Source organism: Lissotriton helveticus, chromosome 12, assembly GCF_964261635.1.
Source record: "Lissotriton helveticus chromosome 12, aLisHel1.1, whole genome shotgun sequence".
Lineage (NCBI taxonomy): Eukaryota > Metazoa > Chordata > Amphibia > Caudata > Salamandridae > Lissotriton > Lissotriton helveticus.
The window spans coordinates 152,637,713-152,657,934 of record NC_136073.1 but is presented as its reverse complement, the minus strand read 5'-3'; the positions used below and the strand labels follow the sequence as shown (position 1 = coordinate 152,657,934).

At 41.6% G+C, this 20,222-nt stretch overlaps 1 protein-coding gene across 2 annotated transcripts in view; it reads right to left on the bottom strand.

Moving 5' to 3' along the window:
- LOC144799615 (hydroperoxide isomerase ALOXE3-like) overlaps positions 1-20,222 on the bottom strand; it is a 186,609-nt gene that overhangs the window by 152,646 nt on the left and 13,741 nt on the right. For both annotated transcript variants that reach the window (XM_078671024.1, XM_078671025.1), the window contains exon 2: positions 7,180-7,384. In XM_078671024.1, the coding sequence (XP_078527150.1) occupies positions 7,180-7,384 (205 nt within the window). The remainder of the gene's footprint in view (positions 1-7,179; positions 7,385-20,222) is intronic.

Here is a 20,222-nt window from a genome sequence, read left to right as displayed (position 1 = left end):
TCTGAAATGACAGGATACATTTTTCAGTGATTTTTGATTGACTGTAGAGTTCACCTGTTCTTCATGGTAAAGTGTCACAAGCAACTGCAGTAAGACAAGAATGTGGCATCAGAGAAATTTGTTGACTGCTGCAGCCGATCTTAATAAGTCCTTAGATGCTGGACTCTTTTTCCCTGCTACAATAGTCAAGCCAAAAATCATAAAATATATTGTACATTTTGCACACCAGATGCAGCCTTTCCATTCAGGGCCATGAGGCTTCCATAAGATTAATCAACTATCGAAAACACGAAAAAAGTCTACAGAGATAGTGAAGGACATGGGGGCATATTACCAAGCAATAGCGATAATTATCGCTATTGCTTGGTTAGAGACAAAATTTTACCGCTGAGCTGCGGCGATTTTTATCGCAGATAAACCTTGGTATTACCAAGGTTTATCGCAAATGCGCTAAAAAATGTCCGCAATGCATGAATATCGCTGAAAAGTCAGCGATATTCATGCATTACCGAGCGAATGCTCTTAGCCATGTTATCCACCTCCCATTGGATAACATGGCTAAGAACTGCTCAGGGCAGGTGTTAGCTTTTGGAGATATTCGCGCTTAGCGCGAATATCTCCAAAAGTTGGTAATAGGAGATAGCGATGTTAGCGACTGTTTCCAGTCGCTAACATCTTGGCACGCCCACTTTGCATGTCATTAGTGATAAATATCACTGACATGCAAAGTGGGGCCCAAGATGGTCGCTATCTCCTACTAGCTGTCGCTAACTGGTGTTAGCGACAGCTAGGTAATAGGGAGATAATTTTATCTCCGCTTTCTTGGCTTTTAAAGACAAAAAAGCGGAGATAAACCCACTTGATAATATGCCCCATGATTCTTCATGGCCTTCACTGAAGGACTTGGTATAGGTTTAGCGGTTTCCTTTCGAGTTAAATAGTTTTCTTGGTATTTAGGAAAATAAGACAAATTAATATAATATGATTAGTATGAATTATCGTATAGAACAAAAACAAGAAGGATAAGACAATTTATACCTAATGTCCATTAAGTACTGCCTTGGACACTGGTTGCACCTAACACACCATCTAGTATTAGTTATGGAATAACGGGAGTCACTATCAAGTTGTTGCAAAGATTTTTAAATCAATACTCTAGCGGTTGTATGCAATTGATGGCCTACAGAAGATATCATATAAGATTGGTGTGTACGAGTTAGCTATAACCATGGGATAGACATTCACTCAATGCTTATTTACAAATGTATTAGAGTGTAAAGGCAGTACTTCTAAATTACCTTTTGTACACATGCTCTAAATGTACCCAGAGGAGTGTATACTGTGGCACCCTCCGATGGCTGGAAGGATTTCAGAAGGAAAATGAAAAAAATATATATATCCTTCTATACAATGACAATGACACTCTATTTGTGTGCTTAGTAAAAACCAATACAAAAGGACGATCAATATAAAAGAATTAGTTACAATAGAATAATATATCTACAATTCTTAAAAACCACCATTTGGTGTTTTTGTTTTATAAAATGCTGTTAGTATAAGTCCTTTTAGTGCGACAAAGCTGTTTCAGTGTGGGCCAGACTGTGTTGGTCCATCCGCCAGACGGGTCCCAGGTGGTACTAAGGTTGGCCTGTCCATAAGAGCATGGCGGGTGTGATAGATGAACTTAGCAAAATTGGCCATATGCTTCACTGTGTCCAACAAATATAACTGTTGAACGGCCTCATTTGCCGTCCGCGTGCCTAGTTGGCCTTAGATAGGAACGGCGGGCTGGCAATAGGGCAGGGCAGCATAGCAAAATGTGGGCTAGTGATTCCCGCTTGTAATAGCAGAGGCGACACTCCGTAATGGCTGGCTTTACTTTCACAGAGGGATACAGATATTTTAGGGGGAGTGAGTGTAGTCTGGCTGCTAGTATCCTATGTAGGGCTTGCCTCCCCACCGGCTGTGTGAGATGTGATTTAAGGTCATGTGATATATGAGGGGAGCTTTGGATCTCATGAAAGCCTCTAGCTGACAGAGCTTTGATGTGCAGTTTACGAGAGCATGATCTTACTTGCTTTTTTATTGATGTTTTAATTATGGTGTACTTGATTATGTTGGGATCCCAATGCTCTATGGCTAATTTTAGCAGTTCTTTGGTTGAGACAAGGCCGGTTGACCACGGGTTGCCAGGTTGTTGGAACATTTTGTTTATAACGCTCTTCATTGAGTTCTCTGGGGCCACGGTTGTTAGGTAAAAGTATTTTGCCAAGCTCGCCAATTCTTCCAAGGATTGTCGGTTAAGGTTAAATTCCAGGCGAATTAAAGTATTCCTAGTGCATGCTGGAAGACTAAATCATTTTTTATAAGCTGCGCAGTGGATCTTTTCAAGGTCCTGCGCAAAGTTGCCTGGAAACGCCTGTATCGCATAATTAAGGGAAGGTAATAATTTTGCCCTCAAGACTCGTTGAATAGCCTTAGTTGTTGGGCTTTCTAAAACGGCATGAAGTTTACAGATGGCAAAGGTGACCAATTTTCCTTTCTGCTTCTATAGAAAACACAGACTTCCTTATCAGTTAAATAAACAGTCTAGCAATGAGATACTACTAAAAAGTGAAGCCTTTTGTAATTTTGATTCAACCTTGCCATTTATCCTTGTTACAGTTACGTGGAACATGTGTAATGATGGGGGGAAAATATTGCAATGTGCATCACAATTACCTTAAAATGTAAGAAAAACATTCCTTTGCTTAATGCCAAATTAGCCTAAAACGAATCCGTAATATGAAAAATAATTATGCACAGTAATGAGTTACTATTGGCAGGTGACAGATGGGCCAGTTTTCTGTATTTTGCTGCTACTGCATTGTGGGTCATAGAAGGGAGAATAACGCTGAGAGGATGTGGCCTAAGGGCTAGAGGCTAGAGCGGTCAACTGCCAAGCTGGAGACCTATGTTCAGATCTCGGCTGGGAAGCTCAACATCCTGTGATTCTGGCAAAATCACTTAGAGGCAGATTTGCAGGGTCTGGCGCGTCTCTGCGAATCAGCAGAGAAGCGCCCAAAAACTTGCGACACGTAAAACGACCCGTGCGCCACCACTGATGCGCCGCATTTACAATGTGGTGCGCCGTGGCGCACGGATGGGCAGATGCGTGTCACATCCCCCGGCGGAAATGCGGTGCATTTAGCAAGGCCCAGGGGTGCCCTATGCCTAACATGCTGCATCACTCGTTACGCCTACTTCAAGCAGGCGCAGGGTTTTGACACAGCGTGGCCGTAAAAGTGACTCAGTGAAATCTTGGAGATTTCACTGTGTCACTTTTATGAGTCGTACCTGCGAGGGAACGTCCACATGAAACCTGACACAGGTTTAATGTGGCGCAGGGTTTTACAACGTGACGCATCTCCCTAGATGCGTCACGTTGTAAACACGGCGCAACATGGAGCATGGTTTACGCCGCCGCTGCATCACAGAAGTGACATAACGGCGGCGTAAATCTGCCCCTTAGTCTCCTGGTGCCCAACAAAATGAATGTCTTTGTCTGTAATGCAACTCGTGCTCATGTAAAGCACTCTGATACCTTTGGGTTGAGTGTGCTTTTTAGACAACTCCTAAAAACAAACATAAGCTCTACTCTGGTCACAACAGTCACAACAGTTGGCTTCAAAACTAGGTTGGTAATTTAAAAAGACATGGAGTAGTGCTTCTTGATTTGCTACCCAGTTGGTAGAGTAGAAAGGAAAGTGAGGGGCATATTTTACAAGACCCTGTCGCAACAGAAATTTCCCTTTTAATGATGGTCCTTTGGCAATAAAGCTTCGCATATTTACAAGGCGGCGTTAAGCCACTTAACGTGGCTTAACGCTGCCTTGCAAAAAGGCACCCTTTCACACTATACTTTGCGTGAAAGGGTTGGCTAATTAGTGTTGCAGTGGGCATTCTACCGCAACACCCATTGATTTTGAATCTGCCCCTATTTACAAGGGTGGCATAAACAGAAGGCAGCACCAAAATTAAGACCAGGGAAAACCTGCTCTTAACATGGTGAAATGAGGAGAAATGCTTTATTTCTCTTCATGTTTGCTTTTTCTATGTGTGCTATATTGTGCAGCACACATAGAAACAGCAAAACATCATGAATTATTATTTATGTGCAGGAAGGTGTCCCTTCTTGCACATAAACAATCACAAGAATTACAAAAATGACAATTTGCAACTTCAATGTGTGCTGCATATTGCAGCACATACAGAAGTTGCAAATCACCACTTGTGATTGTTTATGTGCAAGGAGGGACACATTTCTCTACATAAACAATCATGCCCGCAACGCAGGCACCCTTGCATTATTATGCAAGGGTGCCTGCACTTGGTCTTGGCAGCTTAATTTAGCGCCAGTGATAGGGAAAATGTGCTGTATCTGTGGAAATACGGCTCATCCCAGCATTTTCAGGATGGCAGAGCGTAGCGTTAGAATTTTGTGCTTACCTCCACGCTCTGCCATTTCCTTGTACATATACCACTGAGTTTCATCTTGTAGAATATCCACGTTGCATTGCTTCTTATTTTGATCTCCTCCCAACTTTGTACAACTCCATTTCCAACCTAGAGACACCTACACTTTGTGGAGTGAGAGTTTACAATTACTATTTTTTGTTCTCCAAATCCATTAATGTCAAGGTTTGTTTTCCCCTCAGTTCTTAATGCCAGTCTTAAAGTGGTGTATGCTCTGGATTTTCACATTTCTGTTATGTTTTATGATATAGAGTGGAAAAACACATAACCATATTTTATTAGATGACAATTTAAATCTTCGCAGATTTCGTGTGAGTATCAGCCAAGTTATGGTCCGTATAAATGTAAACTTTCGGTATATTGCAAGAATCAGTGTATAAATGGTAAATGTGTATTTTCTACTGGGGTTCTGTGAAGCTTAAACTCCTGAGTCCCTGGCCTTCACTGCCATACAGGAGGGCTGGCCCAATGAGGAGACCATGAAGTACTAACCATATTTTTATAATGGGATTTTGTTTTTATAACAACGTGCATGAATTGCTTTCTGAAGGACTTCCATGGCTTTATCCTTGATTCAGTAAAAGGTTTTCTTAGATATACATATCTAGTTCGTAGTTTGCATACTCCTTTTTTCTTCATTCTGAAAGACCAATGTTTTTTCTAGGTTTAATTTTAAGGACCACACAATGCAATACTTGTCTTGGGTGTCCAGGCTTATAAGCCTCCTTCTGTAGGTAATAGGAGTATGGAACAATAAGCATAGAGAAGAAAAGGTATATTGTCTGGTGGAAGAGGACTTCGAACTGGCTTCTCCAGATTGATGGTGGTGTCATCCATGTCTACATTAAAAAAGAGTAGAGCTCAGACAGCAAACCTGTTCCACATGTTAACAAGCCTTTAAGGGTCACTTTTCAGGTAATTCACTTTGACACTATTTGATCTGAGAGTAAAATTCCAAGATTACATCAAAAAATGAACACTCAATGCAATTTTTAAGGAGTTTAAGTAACAAAGTCAAAATGCCCAATGGAGATAGAGCCTTATGAGACTTGGCAATGCAAACTAACATTTCCCTATTTTTGGCTCCTTTGAGTGCAATAGTTTATTCATGTATGAAATGTGTAGCTATGATCAGCTATGAATTTAGAAAAACACCTAGTTGACTTCAATGTGCAAGCGCCATATAACACTCAAAAAATAAATAAATAAATAAAATAACATATTTACCTTTAAGAAATGCAGACTACACCACAAAAGTGCATTCAAGATGGAAAACACAATAAACTGTCCCTACTAAAGGTGGGCAGAGGTTACACTAACTTAGTAAAGTCTGGCATATTTGAGAGGCGTAGGTTGAATTTGGCTCCCAGAATTTTTCTTTTTGTGACTAAATTACTCCTAGGTGTCGCTTAACCCGTGGGGTGGAGCGGGGGAGAAGTGAGAGGGCACGGATGTCAGGAGGCCTTGTGTGATGAATAGCAGAGGGCGAGACTAGAAGAATCCAGGAATTTGCTGCCAGAAAGGGCTATTGAAATGGTCCCTATTAAAACACAATCCCTGTGATCATTGAGCACTGGCAGGTTATATTTTTGAACAGATACTTTTGAGAGTACAGCCTTGCAAAGCTTTCAAGGTTTTGCCTTACCCTGCTTGGGCTGTTGCCAGAACCTTGTACAGAGTTCAACTTTGGGACTTTTTAAACTAATCTAGTCATCAACTTCTGAAAATTGATTCTTAATAGCCAGTGACATAGCACCATGGTACTCTGACAATACCTTTTAAAAACAGAGATGGCAACAATCCATTATAAAGATGGAAACCTCTGAAACCCTTACTTTCAAACTCCTGGATCACTAATTATCTGAAGTGCCTGAAAGCAACACCAGCCCTATAGCAAGCACATTTGTTGATATCGTTTTGTCATATTGCTCAAGTAATTGAATTAGGACCATGGTATATGAAGCATACTTTAATGCAGCTGCCTGTACACTGGAGACATCCCATTGACTGGCTATGCCAGAGGCGTCATACCCCAACGAGGTGCACCCTAATGAAAGGGGACTTTTAATTGCCTCAAGGTTGGGGATGAGGGGGTTTTGCATCTGATGCAAATAACCCTTTTTGTGATGGTATTGAATGTTCATCCTCCAATGTATCTTCAAAAGCTTGACTCCTGAAACTAACGTTTAATTGTGTCTTGTTCTATCCCAATTATCAGGATCTGTTCAAGCAGCGGCTAATTTTGAGATTTCAAAAAGATAGCAAAGAACCAAAGAATGATCTTCTGCTCATCAGATAAAAAGTGAAAGAAATAATATCAGCAAACTTTAGAACAAACCTTAGTAACAGAGGCTATGGCATACTTTTGTTTTTAACGTTTCGAAAGTAGTTTAAAACTGTTATGTATTTTTTTAACTACACCTTTTTATATATTTTCTGTGACTTGAAGGGCATATTTATGCACCTGATACTACTTAGGTGCTTTTTGTTCAGTGTTACTATTTTCGTGCTTATATAATATACCTACATTATTAAGGCTTTGTCAAAGGCAGAGTAGCGTGCAAGATAAACTAGAAATTCAAAAATTGAAAAATTTCACAAGTTGTGAGTAATACATCATATTTGTTAATTGAGAGCTATGTTCTAATTTAAGTAGTGCTCTACCTGTCCCTTCAGGGAGCTCCACGGTGAGGTATCCCTCGATCCAGCGGTAGCCGGGGAAGTGGTAGATCTTTCCTGTAGCAGATTCCACAGTGACGTGGTTGCAGAACCAACTGTCCTCAGGGAAGAAGGAAAAGGGCTCTTTGTGAAGGCGGATGAGTTTGATATCCCCCAAGTCCTTTTTTTCCCGGATGTGGTACACGTCGGTCTGAAAACCAAGAACACCAGCAACATTATTTTACTGTACAGTTTACTATTTAGATATACCAGCCACCAGGACATTTAAATATAAGCAAGAATGACATTGCTCAGTTTCCTCTATCCAACTATTCTAATGTTACAATAGATAACAAAAAGATCAGCAAACCAATAACTTTTTCTCCTAATTGTTCCCAAGGGCAAACAATTAAAAAACATTTTCACGATTACAAGTACATAATCTCCAAATCGTGCTGTTAGATTACCCAACCATGGAAAAAATTCCACTTACATCTCAAAACCTCATTCCCAAAACATTGTTTTGCAGTGTCGGTTGCCACTCTCATGTCGTTTATTTTATTTTATTTATTTAGTGCTTTATGGAGTGCAAACGTAACCCGTTAGGGTATAAGAGCGCTTTACAAGACTAAATAAGATGTTAACAACAATTCAGAACAGAAGAATCATGAGAATGTTTTGAATGAAATTGATTAATCAAAATTCCATTTGCCCCAATTGTCTTAAGGTGTCCAGTGTCCAACCTAAGGATGCAACAGGTTCTAATAAAAGCAATTCAGCAACTGGATAACAGGGATTTCCCCTGGAAAGAAAGTAAAGATATATAAAGTGTTGGATAGTTAACCCAACAACCACTAAAACGGAAACTTAGATTTTGCAGAATAAGTGGTCAACCTCCGAACTCTTTCCAAAAATAGTGACAATGAACAGTTAGGAGCAGACCATTTAACATTTCGGAGAAATGTTGTGAAGAATTTTATATCACAGATGACCGTTGTCAAGATTTTGGTCAGTTTCGGATAAAACCGCACAGTTGCTGATAAGAGAGTAGCAAAGATCAAACCCTTTCAGAAAGAGATAATTTCAGTAAGCTCCAAATCAAGTCAAAACATATTCATAGCAACTCTATGGAGATGCCGCATCTGTTCCGTTAGCTACATTTTATAGCCCTTATTCGGGAGAGCGTGAGACGACGAAGAGTTGGGAGGGTGTAAGACGGCAAACTGTCAAGTCACAAGGTCCCTTCCTTATGACCCCTTATTTCTAGACGTTAATAGGGTTTTGCTGGAACCTTACACACCATTGTTGCTTTCAATGGAAAATAACAAAAATGTAAACCTCACAGGCATGTGTGAAAAGATGCCAAATACAAAATCTAATTTTTTACTGTGATGTTTAATCTTTTAACAAAAGAAAATACAAGCTCGTCTTAGGACCTATTGGCACTTTACATTTTTATGTGAAGCCTTTACTTGAAATTCCAATAGATGTAAAAAGAAATCATGCAATTAGATAATTTTTGAAGACCTGAATTTTAAAAAAGTGGCAAACTGAAGAAAGGCAATCGCCATAAAAGGTATGTATTTTGAATCAAATTATGCTTCAATGCCATGGGTTAAGTTAAGGCCATTTACAGGTTCAAGGGCGACATTTAAGGAAACAAGCCAGAAATGAATACATCTGAAAATCTCTTTAAAAATTAATGAGGCCAGAGGTTTCTCCCTCCCACGAAAAACAGGGTTTTGGAGGCTTACCCCACATTAAATAAAGAAAAATATGTTTGTATTTCCTCCCCTTACAAAAGAAAAACTGTTTGGAAAAGACTGGAAATATCCCCTGCTATTTAATGAATCTAATAAAAGGGGCTTGAGGGGACTTATTCCTAAAAAAAAATTATACATATACAGGTTATTGTTTAAAAATGTGCAAATAGCTTAATTGAAAAATACATTTATATATAAATAAATTACACTACACTTTAAAAACTGTGTTATAATTGTGGTTAAGACGCCCTAAACCTTTGAAATGCCCCAGTTATGGTCAGCAACGCACACAACACACATTAACTTTCATATTCCATCATGTTTTCGTTGTCCATCTATGCCGTCGGCTAATTGTTCTGAACATAGCACATCAGGCAAGTTATGGTTTGTATTGTTGGGATAGGTGCAAGCAAAGGTTCCTCTTAATTTAAGGAAAGAAGTAATTACTTACTTTAGTTTGCTTAGGAACTTTCAATAATCTTTGACTAGTTTGCCTTTTAAAAACTGTTGTAAGTCCTGTATGAGCCAGACTTATAGCTAAGAAAAACAGCTCGTCACAGTCAATAAGTCTCACCTATTCAAGAGCTATTGGCATTAGGAATGTGTTTTAGCCATGTTCTACATCAGTGTGACTACTGTTCAGGATGGCTAAAAGTTATTGAGGTGGGGTCGATTGGAGTAGAGGGTAATTGGGGTAGAGTGGGTTGGGGGCAGAATGGGGTGGTGTGAGGTGTATTGTGTTAGATTGGATTGGGGTAGAGTAGAGTGGGGTAGATTGGAGTGGGTAGATTGGAGTTAAGTAGATTGGAGTCGGGTAGATTGGAGTGGAGTAGACTGGGATAGATAGCAGAAGGGTAAATCTGGTAGAGTGGAGTGGGATGGATATATGTTGTAGATTGGAGTGGAGTGTGATGTATTTTGGTAGATCGGAAGAGGGTAGATTTGGTGGATTATAATGGAGAATTGAATGGAATGGGGTAGATTTGAGTGCAGTGGGATAGGTTGGGGTGGGATATATTGGAGTGGTTTGGGGTGGATTGGGTTGGTGTAGGGTAGATTGGACTGGAGCGGAGTAGATTGGGGTAGAGTAGATTGGGATAGATTACAGTAGGAAAGATAGAAAAAAGGTAGATCGGGGTAGACTGAAGCTGAGTAAAATGGAGTGTGACATATTGGGGTAGATTGGAGTAGAGTGGGATAGATTGGGAAAGAGGGCAGTGCAATGGATTTGGTAGACTTGGGTGGAATCGATTGGATGGATTATGGTAGAGTATATTGCAGTGAGATAGATAGGAGTGGGCTCGTTTGGAGTGGGGTAGATTGGAGTAGACTTGGACATAGTGGTGTGGGTTAGATTGGGTTAAGGTGGTTTAGATTAGAATGGAGTAGATTGGAGCAGATTGGTGTAGTGCAGTTTGGAGTGAGGTAAGGTAAATTGCAGAGGTGTTGATTGGGTTAGATTAGACTTGAGTAGGGTAGAGTTGAGTGGCATGTGTTAGTATACAGTGAAGTGGAGTGGGGTAGATTGGGTGGACTGGAGTGGGTAGATTTCCGTGGGGTATGTTGGGGTAGAGTGGAGTGGGGTAACTTTGGATAGATTAAAGTGCAGTTGAGATTGGAGTGGGGTGATGTAGATTGGAGAATAGTGGGTGGGATAGATGAATGGAGTGGGGTAGATTAGGGTGGAATGGGGTTGACTGGTGGATTAGAGATGGTAGATTGAGTGAACTATAGTGGGGTAGATTGGGTGGATTAGAGTAGGGTAGATTTGAATGGAGTGGGGTAAAATGGAGTGGATTCAGGTAGATTGGAGCACAATTTGATGGATTGGGGTACACTGGAGTGGGGGGTTGGAAAAGATTAGGGTGGAGTAGATTGGAGCTGAGTGGGTTAGATTTGAGTGCAGTGTGATATATTGGGGTGGAGTGGGGTAGATTTGAGTGGGATGGGGTTGATTAGGCAGATTGAGTGGAGTGGGGTAAATTGGAGAGGAGTAGATTGGAGTGGTGTAGATTGAAAAGAGATGATTGGAATGGAGTAGCTTGAAGTTGGGTAGATTGGAGTGGAGTGAGGTAGTTTGGCATGAAGTGTGGTAGATTAGGATAGATTGGAGTAAGGTAGTTGGGGTGGATTGGGGTTGAGTAGATAGGAGTGGGGTGGAGTGGGTTCAATAGGGTGGAATAAAGTGGGATGGATTTAGGTTGAGTGGATTGCAGTGAGACAAGGGGGAAGTGGGATAGAGTGGAGTGGGATAGATAGGGTGGATTGGATTGAGTGGAGTGGGGTGGATTGTGATAGACTGGAGTGGATAGATTGTGGTAGAGTGTGGGTATATAGGGTAGAATGGGGTAGGCTGTTGTAGATTGGAGTGGGGTAGTTTGTGGTGGAGTGGAGTGGGGTGGATTGGAGTGGAGTGGAGTAGATTAGAGTGGAGTGGGGTAGAATTCAGTGGAGAGGAGTTGAATAGACTGTAGTGTAGTTTGGCGTGAAGCATATTGGACTGGAGTGTGTCTATTGATGTGCGGTAGTGTGGAGTGAAGTTGGGTAGATTGGAGTGGAATAGGTTGGAATGGGGTTACTGGGGTAGATTATAGTGGGGTGGGTTGATTGGGTCAGATTGAGTAGAATCTGGAAGGTTGGAATGGAGTAGATTGGAGTGGAGTGGGATAGATTCAGTTAGAGAGAGGTCGATTGGAGTGGTTTGAGGTAGATTGGGGTGCGGTGGGTACATTGGGATAGATTGGAGTGGGGTAGATTGTATCATAGTGGAATGGGGTGGAGTGGAGTAGATTGGGTTAGAGTGGGATAGATTGAAGTGGGATAGATTGGAGGCGTATGGGGTAGACTGGGTTAGGTATATTGGGGTGGAAGATTGGATCCGAGGGGTGTACATTGTAGCAAAGTGGAGTGGGGTGGGATACATTGGGGTACATTGCAGTGGAGTGTAATATATTGGAGTGGAGTGGGGTAGATTGGGTGGATTAGAGTGGGGTAGATTGGGCAGCTTAGAGTCGGGTAGATTTGACTGGAGTGGGGTACAGTGAAGTGGACTTGGGGTGGAGTAGATTTGAGTGCAGTGTGGTACAATGGGGTAGAGTGGGGTACATTTGAGTGGAATAAGATGGATTGGGGCAGTTGAATGGAGTAAGGTAGATTGGAGTGGAGTAGATTGGAATGGGTTAAATTGAAAAGAGATGATTCGAATGGAGTAGTTTGGAGTGGGGTAGATTGGAGTGGAGTGGGTTATATTGGAGTGAAGTGGGTGGATTTGGGTAGAGTGGATTGCAGTGGGGTAGAGTGGAGTGAGGTAAATAGGGTGGGTTGGATTGAGTGGAGTGGGTAGGTTTGTGGTAGACTGGAGTGGGGTAGATTATGGTAGAGGGGGGTGTATATAGGAGTGGAGTGGGGTAGATTAGAGTGGAGTGGGGTAGATTTTAGTGGAGAGGATTTGAATAGATTGTAGTGTCGTTGTCGTGCCTGCCGTCACGGTTGGCAAAACCGAGACGACAGGCTGGTTGGGAAGATGGCAGCTGACCCCTTATGCGCATGCGCGAAAAATAATACATGCGCGTGAATAGGGGAAGAAACCTTTTAAGCCCTCCTCTCAGCCACAACAATGCTTCGCGTTCGGGTTTTGTTTCCTGGTCCTTTCCATTGCTTCCGGGTCACGGTGGTGGCGTTTTCGGGCGGCGTCGGGGATTCCAGCGTTTGCCGCGGTTCGAACAGTTCCTATGGCTTCACAGTATTCTGCGTTGCATTCAAAGCCTTCTCCTGTGGTATAGTAAGTGATTCCTCATCCTGATAGTAACGTCGGGGTTCTTGCGTTTTTGGTACCCTTGATTCTCGATATTTTGGTACCCTTGATTCCTGATATCTATGTTACGCTTGAATGCCCGATTATTTCCTGATATTTAGGGAAATATTACTTTACGTTTATTTTAAAACCCCTTTTGTTTTGTGAGTGGCTGTAGTGAAAAGACATATGTGATTCTCGACGGGCATCAAGATTTAGTTAGGCTCTTCAAGTTAGAGAGAGCTTCTATATTGTTGCGGTACAGTGCGGTAGTGCACTTTCCTTTTGGGGTTATTTTCATGTGCATCAGGCCACTTATACAGGTGAGAGTATAAGCTTTAAGAGACTAGTTTATGTGTTTTCCATGTCATCCGTAACTATTGACATATAGATTATCATTATATAGATAAGTTCAAGAAGTCCTTTTGATTTCTTTAGTAAAGGAACACGAAGAAAAGGTATACAAACAAGAAATACAGCACATATTTAAGTGTCTTATATCTAGGATGTGATATTAAATATTATGTTACTTTCTCTCTAAGGAAGCTGATGCCTGCCGGAAGTATATTAGCCTCCTGATCCTATACTGCCTTCCTGATGACCAGTAGCCTGCAGCACCCATTGTGCCACCTAATGCAGTGAAAGTTCAAACATGGCTGCAAGCCTGTGTGGTGTAGCTCCACTGTATAGGTTTAAACTACAAAGCTGGCCTGTCAAAAGAACCCTTTGAAAGGCACATCCCCTCCTTTTAATTACCAAGTCACCCCTAAGTAGGTCATATAGCCCATAAAGACAGGGGTGCAGAGGATTTTAAAGCAGTACATGTAAAAGTTGAATGTTAAACATGCCCTTATAGTAAAAGATATCCCTAAAAGCTATTTTCAATGTAGCAAGGTTGGTTATTTCATTGAGAAGCACACATACTTTTAAGAAGTTGCTTGTACACCTGCTTAAGGCCTTTAGAAAGCCCATTTGCATGGGCTGAATAGCCCTTTTGATGAGGTGTGAACTTGCTTCCAGAGCTAAGATAAAGGCCTTGGCTATGGAGACCTGATCTGTTCTTCTGGCAGGTTGACCATCTGGGCTGTACCCTCGACCTTGATTAACATGAAAGAAGCCTATCCTGTCTCAGGCAAATGTTAGCTTACACCTGGGCAGAACCCTTCTTTGATCTCCCAGTCAGGCCGGCACCAATTCCTGTGCGAGAATAGCTCCCTTCAGAACTAGGGTAAAGCAACCACACGTGTTGCTCAGTCAAGTGCTACCAAATGAAATCAATTCCCTTTTTGGTGCTATGTTCAACCTTAACCACTAAAAAGTAAAAGCTTTGGTTGCCCTTATTTGATTCTATCTTTTTGATTAATTAAATGTACCCAATTTTTCTAAATTGTTTTATGATTCTTCTTGTGTTTTTGACTTACTACTGTTAGAGTACTGTACACTTACTTTACACATTTTCTCTAAATTAAGCCTTTCTGCTCCATGCCATAGCTACCACACGGTTGAGCTCTGGTTAATTTAGTGATTAAGTGTTTTCCCAACACGGACTGTGGTAATTACTTGAGTTGGGTATTCATCCCCTTCAACTAACACCCAATATCTCACACTCATATTAGGTACTGCGCTCATCTGCATCAGGTTTGCACTGTTCATATATACATACAAATCAAGAATACTTTTCGTACTTTTTTCATTTGCCTCTTAAGAATTGGCATAAAGTACCCATCATTCCAAAAAAACAGATATGACTAATGTGTCTATACTTTCCGTTTTTGTATTTCCTGGGGATGCCGTTTTTCGCATTTGGACACGAGAGGAGTGGAGGTGGTGGAGCCAACCGCGAGTACAAAATCAGAGCGGAGCTCCGGCGGTGCGGGACGCTGTTTTTCGCATTTGGACACAGAATTCCTTACCAGCGCCTATCGAGGGGAGAACTCTGCTGGACCAAGACCTTCCTTGGCCGTTGAAAATTGCTGGGACCCTTGCCTGCTAATCCTCTTGCCTCCCAGGCCCTTTGCCGCCTCTCACCCTCCTTCTCTGAAGGAGAGGACGGCGCACCACCTACTACAACATCCACCAGGCAGCGCGGTCCCGCGAGAGGAATGGAGGGGGTGGAACCAACCGCGAGTACAAATCAGAGCGGGGCTCCTGCGGCGCGGGACTCACGCGGGCCCGGGCCAAGGGCGGGCCCGCCCTTGTCCGTCTGTGCCCGTTTGTGGCTGGGCTGGGCCCAGCCACAAACTAAATTAAATTAAACTAAATTAACAAACTAAACCACAAACTAAATTAAACTAAACAGTCACTTCTAAATTGTATATTTGCTTGTTTATTGTAAACCGTGTCTCGTGGAATCTAGCTTTCTTAGTATTTGTCAAGAGGTAGGGCTATTTTGGCCTCCATTATAGGAAAAAGGAAGCTAATTAGTCCCAAACCTTCCAAGGGTAACAAGGCTGGTGCAGATTCCCAGTTAACCCTATTGAGCTACTTAACCGGGCGGTAGGAGTACTGGATAAGCAGATATTGTCAGTTGAAGAGTCAATCGAGGGGACTTCCTCTAGACTAAGTCAGGATTCTGCTCACCAAGACGATAAAGATGAACCTGACATAGGGAAATCAATAGATTATCTGCATAATGGCTGTATTCAATCTTGTCCTGATGAGATTATATCTCTTGTAAGCGATTCACCATCACAACCCCCCAAAAATGGTTATAAAATCCTAGTCCAACGGAAAGTCAAAGTATCGAGTCAGAAAAAGCCACAGCGCAAGCTACTATCCATCCCCCGCCTGATGTGAAAAAAATAGCTAAATCTACCCCATTAGGGAAAAAACGATTAGGGCAGAAAAAAGGCCAATCGACCAGAAAGTCTTTATCTAGCAGTAACTCCACAAAGCAAACTAATATTAAGAGTCTGGTCTCCCTAGTAGAGTGTTTAGATTTTTACATGTAGCAGCGACCCAAAACTTGAATGGTAACGTTAATTATATCACGCCTACTAATATTAGTGTAGGGATCCCACATTCTTGTCCAAACAAGATGACAGTCATTCGGGGGGCATCCAATGTGGTAAACAACAAATCTTTTAGTGATAATAGATCCTGTACAAACGTAGATAGACGGGCACAACACCAGCCCATTACTTAGGCGAATGATTCTAATGGAAGGCCTTTGGGACCTCTGGCTGTTACATCTCAGGCGCAAGTAGCTGCTTCTGGTCATGTCCAAAAGGCCTCCCTAAATACTTATCCTCCTGAAATATCTAGTGTCGTAGACTGTCACGTAGACCTCCCCCCGGCAACTACTCCTTACATTATTGTCCTGGCCAATGTACCACAAAGGTATACCGTTGAAGAGGAATCATGGATAGCTCTTAAAAACAAGTCATTACATTGGCTGAGTGCAAGGGTAGGCCTCAATAGACAGCTATTCCGCGAGTTCAAGATGATTAGGAGAGTCCAGTGGGTGGGATCCAGGGAAAAAATGCTCATGGGAGACTGTATAGTCATGACATTTGCCTCCCCCCTCCTAGTAAATGAAATCCTGAGGATAGGTGCTAATTACACCGTAGACCCTGTTGGGATCAATATTCTACCGTTAGGATTCTTCTATCCTCCGAGTAGGAACAATCTGAATACTATTAACTGGAGAAACCCATTCAGTCACCAAAATCAAACACAGCCCATTCCTACTCAGAACAGATTTAACATTCTTTCAGGTTTGGAGGACAATGAATGACTGAAAGTTTTGGATATCCAAATAGGAGGTTTATCGCCCGTCGATCCCAACCGGGCTACTAGCCCAGGCTACTAGCCAATCAGTAATCCCAATATTAGATAAGTCCGTTGCTAGACACAATGTACTTAACCTCCCGGCCTCGAATTTAGAACTTCCCGAGTCAATCAGAGCACTAGATGCTGTGGGGATCCATTTAAGTGTGGCAGAGTAGCCTATATCTATATCTAACCCTGACCTCGTCCTAAACGCACCACTCGATTACTTAGAATCAAAAGAACTAAAAGTCCCAAACTTTACCACTATATTCTGGAATGTAGCAGCCGAAAAACGAATATCCACTCCTGGCTAAAATTGGTGAGGAAACATAACATTGTGTGTCTCCAAGAGACCTGGTTAACCTCCCCAATTCACCTCGAGGGCTATAAGACTTACATTTCATATGCCCAGCCTTCTCCTTCGGAAGGCCCAAGGGGGGTTTAATAACGTATATCTCGAATAACATAGCACTCAAGAATATAGTAGAGTTGAGGTTGGAGGATAACTACCAAATCCTTAAGCTAATTGTAAATAAGTCGTCCATTTACTTTCTGGTAAATTTTTATAAAACCTAAATTCACCTGATTTAATTCTTGTTTTAAATGATAACTTTTTCTTTATTATTAGAAATGCGTAATAAGTACCTGAATAAATCGTTTAACTTGATTTGGGGTGGGGATTTTAACTTATCACTTTGTAAAGATCATTATACTAAAAAGTACGGAATCCAGGACGAGTGTGGGAACAATTTAACACACTTTTCTCACACTAATACTGTGAACAGCTTGAACGAGATCCTGTTTGCCCTGGAGCTGGGCTTTGCCAATGAACTAGTAGTTCCTCTAGTTCCATTTTCCACAACATTTAACGGGAGGGGGCTATCTAGTTTAATTGATTTTATATTTATATCTCAAACGATGGAATCCTCCATGCGTAAGTTTGTAACAATCAATAACCCCATCAGTGACCATTTTCCTAACAGTGTCACACTGTCTTTGCCAAATGTTCTTAAGAAGGCTAACCTATTGAGTCTTCTCGACCAACAAACCTTGAATTTAGATAGACTGAATGGATTTTCCATAAAATGGGCAAAAGCTGACCCAGCTTTAATTACAGCACAAGTGGTTAAACAAGCGTTTCACCTTCTTGAAACATGTCTCAATTTAGACTCTCCCCATGAAATAATATTGTCCAGCTACGTAAATATTACGACTATCATATGAGAAGAGCTATTTCGAAAACAAAATAAAAAAGGGAATCGTAAAAATGGTGGGTTCAACTCGGAGTGCACAAAAGCCTATTCTAGATTAAAAACTGCACTCCGTAAGACCAAAAGATAGAAAGATGAAATTATTAGACTTAGAAAGGATTATAACGCGGCCTTAAAAAGACGAAAATCCGAACTAAGGAATGGCTTATGGGATCAACTCCATATGAGTTGTTCTGCGAGCGACAGTGCTACTTTTTGGCGAGTAGTCAAAACCCCCTTTCTCTCAGACCCGAAAGTAGCCGCGAAGATAGACGTAGCGGGGATGCCAAAACATGGGTCAACCATTTGTCCCAAATGTTTGGCATAACCACCGGTGTAAACACTGAATATTCTGAGGAAGATGGGGGGGGACATTTTTCTAACCAAACAGTCTACCCAATCCCACTATTTTTTGTGCACTCGGAGGTGACTAACGCCTTGATGGACTCCAAAGGTGGCAAAGCACCGGGCGCCGATGGGCTACCGGTGGACTTTTTGTAAATATACTATGGATTTATGGTCCCCTGTCCTTACTCGATTTCTCAAAGCCGCAAACACCATAGGTTTAGTTAAATCTTGGTCTACTTCAATCTTAGTACCCATTTTCAAAAAGGGCGACCAAAATAACCCAGCGTGTTACAGGCCCATCTCCCTCTTAGATTCCCTTGGCAAGGTCGCTGGCCGTATCCTTTTAGAACGTTTGCAGGACTGGGCCAACGACAACCACATAAACTCTGATTTACAGTATGGGTTCCAAGAGGGTCTAGGAACTGTGGAGCAAACGTTAAATCTCTCCTTATTAATGGGAAAATATATTGGAGCGAAAGGAGGGCATTTATACATGGCCTATGTCGATCTGACTGCCGCGTTTGATTGTGTCTGTCATATGAAACTGTGGTCGATCCTCTTGCCAATGGGCGTGGAACCCCCACTGGTTAATTTTCTCCGAGAACTCTACTCCGAAGCCTCAGCTAGAGTCTGGTATGGACTTGGGGGGGAACTTACCGAACCATTTGGTGTGGAGAAGGGGGTCAGACAGGGCTGTGATCTGGCTCCCTTCCTTTTTAATCTTTACACCAACGGGCTGGAACATGCAATGCTGGAAGGGAGTCAGGACCTGCCTACAATTGATCGTCGTCCAATACCAGCATTATTATATGCTGACGACGCTGTGATTATGGCAAGAACCCCCCTGCAGCTACAGTATCTTTTAGACAAATATCGTATTTTTATGGAAAGTCTAGATCCCATTGTTAACATAAGAAACACCTTTGTAATGCATGCAAGAAACAGAATTAAAAAGACAAAAGATATTTTTATTGAGAATATTAAATTAGAATGTACTAATTCTTACCCTTACTTAGTTATTTTAATTGACAATAACTTACGGTGGACCAAGGGTATTACTGCAAGGAAATTATTATTTGTCAGGGCTACCACGGCCCTTGTAGCTTTTGCCCAGCAGCTTGGGAAGGGGTCCGCTACAGAAATGATTAAGATCTACAAGGCGAAATGTATTAGCTTAGCAATATATGGCGCCGGGGTGTGGGGCCACGTAAATGTGGACCCCTTACAGAAGACCGAGAATAGCTTATGGAGATATTTTTTGACAGTCCCTCAGAGTTCCTCAACATATTGCTGTCACTTAGAACTAGGAATGGATTACGTCTCCGATACCATAAGAATCCAGCCAATTCTTCTATGGCATCGTGTCTGGACATCGGAACACTGTGAATTGACATGACGCCTTATTAGCGACTTCCTTATGTTAGACAAAATGTACAAGATCAGTTGGCTCGTCTACGTGAGAAATTTTGGGAATGACTTAGACCTACTGAGATTTTTTTCCCATCCATCTACTATCTCTGAAATCACGAGGAAAAATTTAAAAATATCGTGTTTATCCCATCTTCGAGAGCTACGATTAACTCAAGAGATCAGTAAAAGCTCATTCCACCATATTTTAGCCATCCAGACAACCTCTAAGGTGCAACCTTATTTATTGTACAACTTGAATATGTATGAGAAGTATTTACTGACTCGGTTTAGATTTAACATCTTTCACCGCTTAATAACTTTCCCCAAACAGAATGATTGGTCTAAGAACCTCTCTGTGTGCCCGTGTGATGGCGTTTCAGTACAATCCCTAATACACACAGTGTTATTCTGTAGATTCTACGAATTTCCGCGAAGGAGATGGATTATTCCCATATTGAGATTGATGGGTTTACGATATTGTCGCCCAGCCTTCCTCGCGCTCCAATTTTTGGAAAATTAATTGTATGCCAAATCTATAGCCTGTTTTTTGAAGGTCTGCATTAAATACCACTTAAATCATGGTTAATTCTTGATGCACCTGCACTTTGAATCAAAATATTCTCTTTTAATTCCCCCCCCTGAAATAACTATTGTACTTATAACTCATTGAGTTTATTGAATGTTTTTATTGTATGTATATGTTTTTATCTGTAC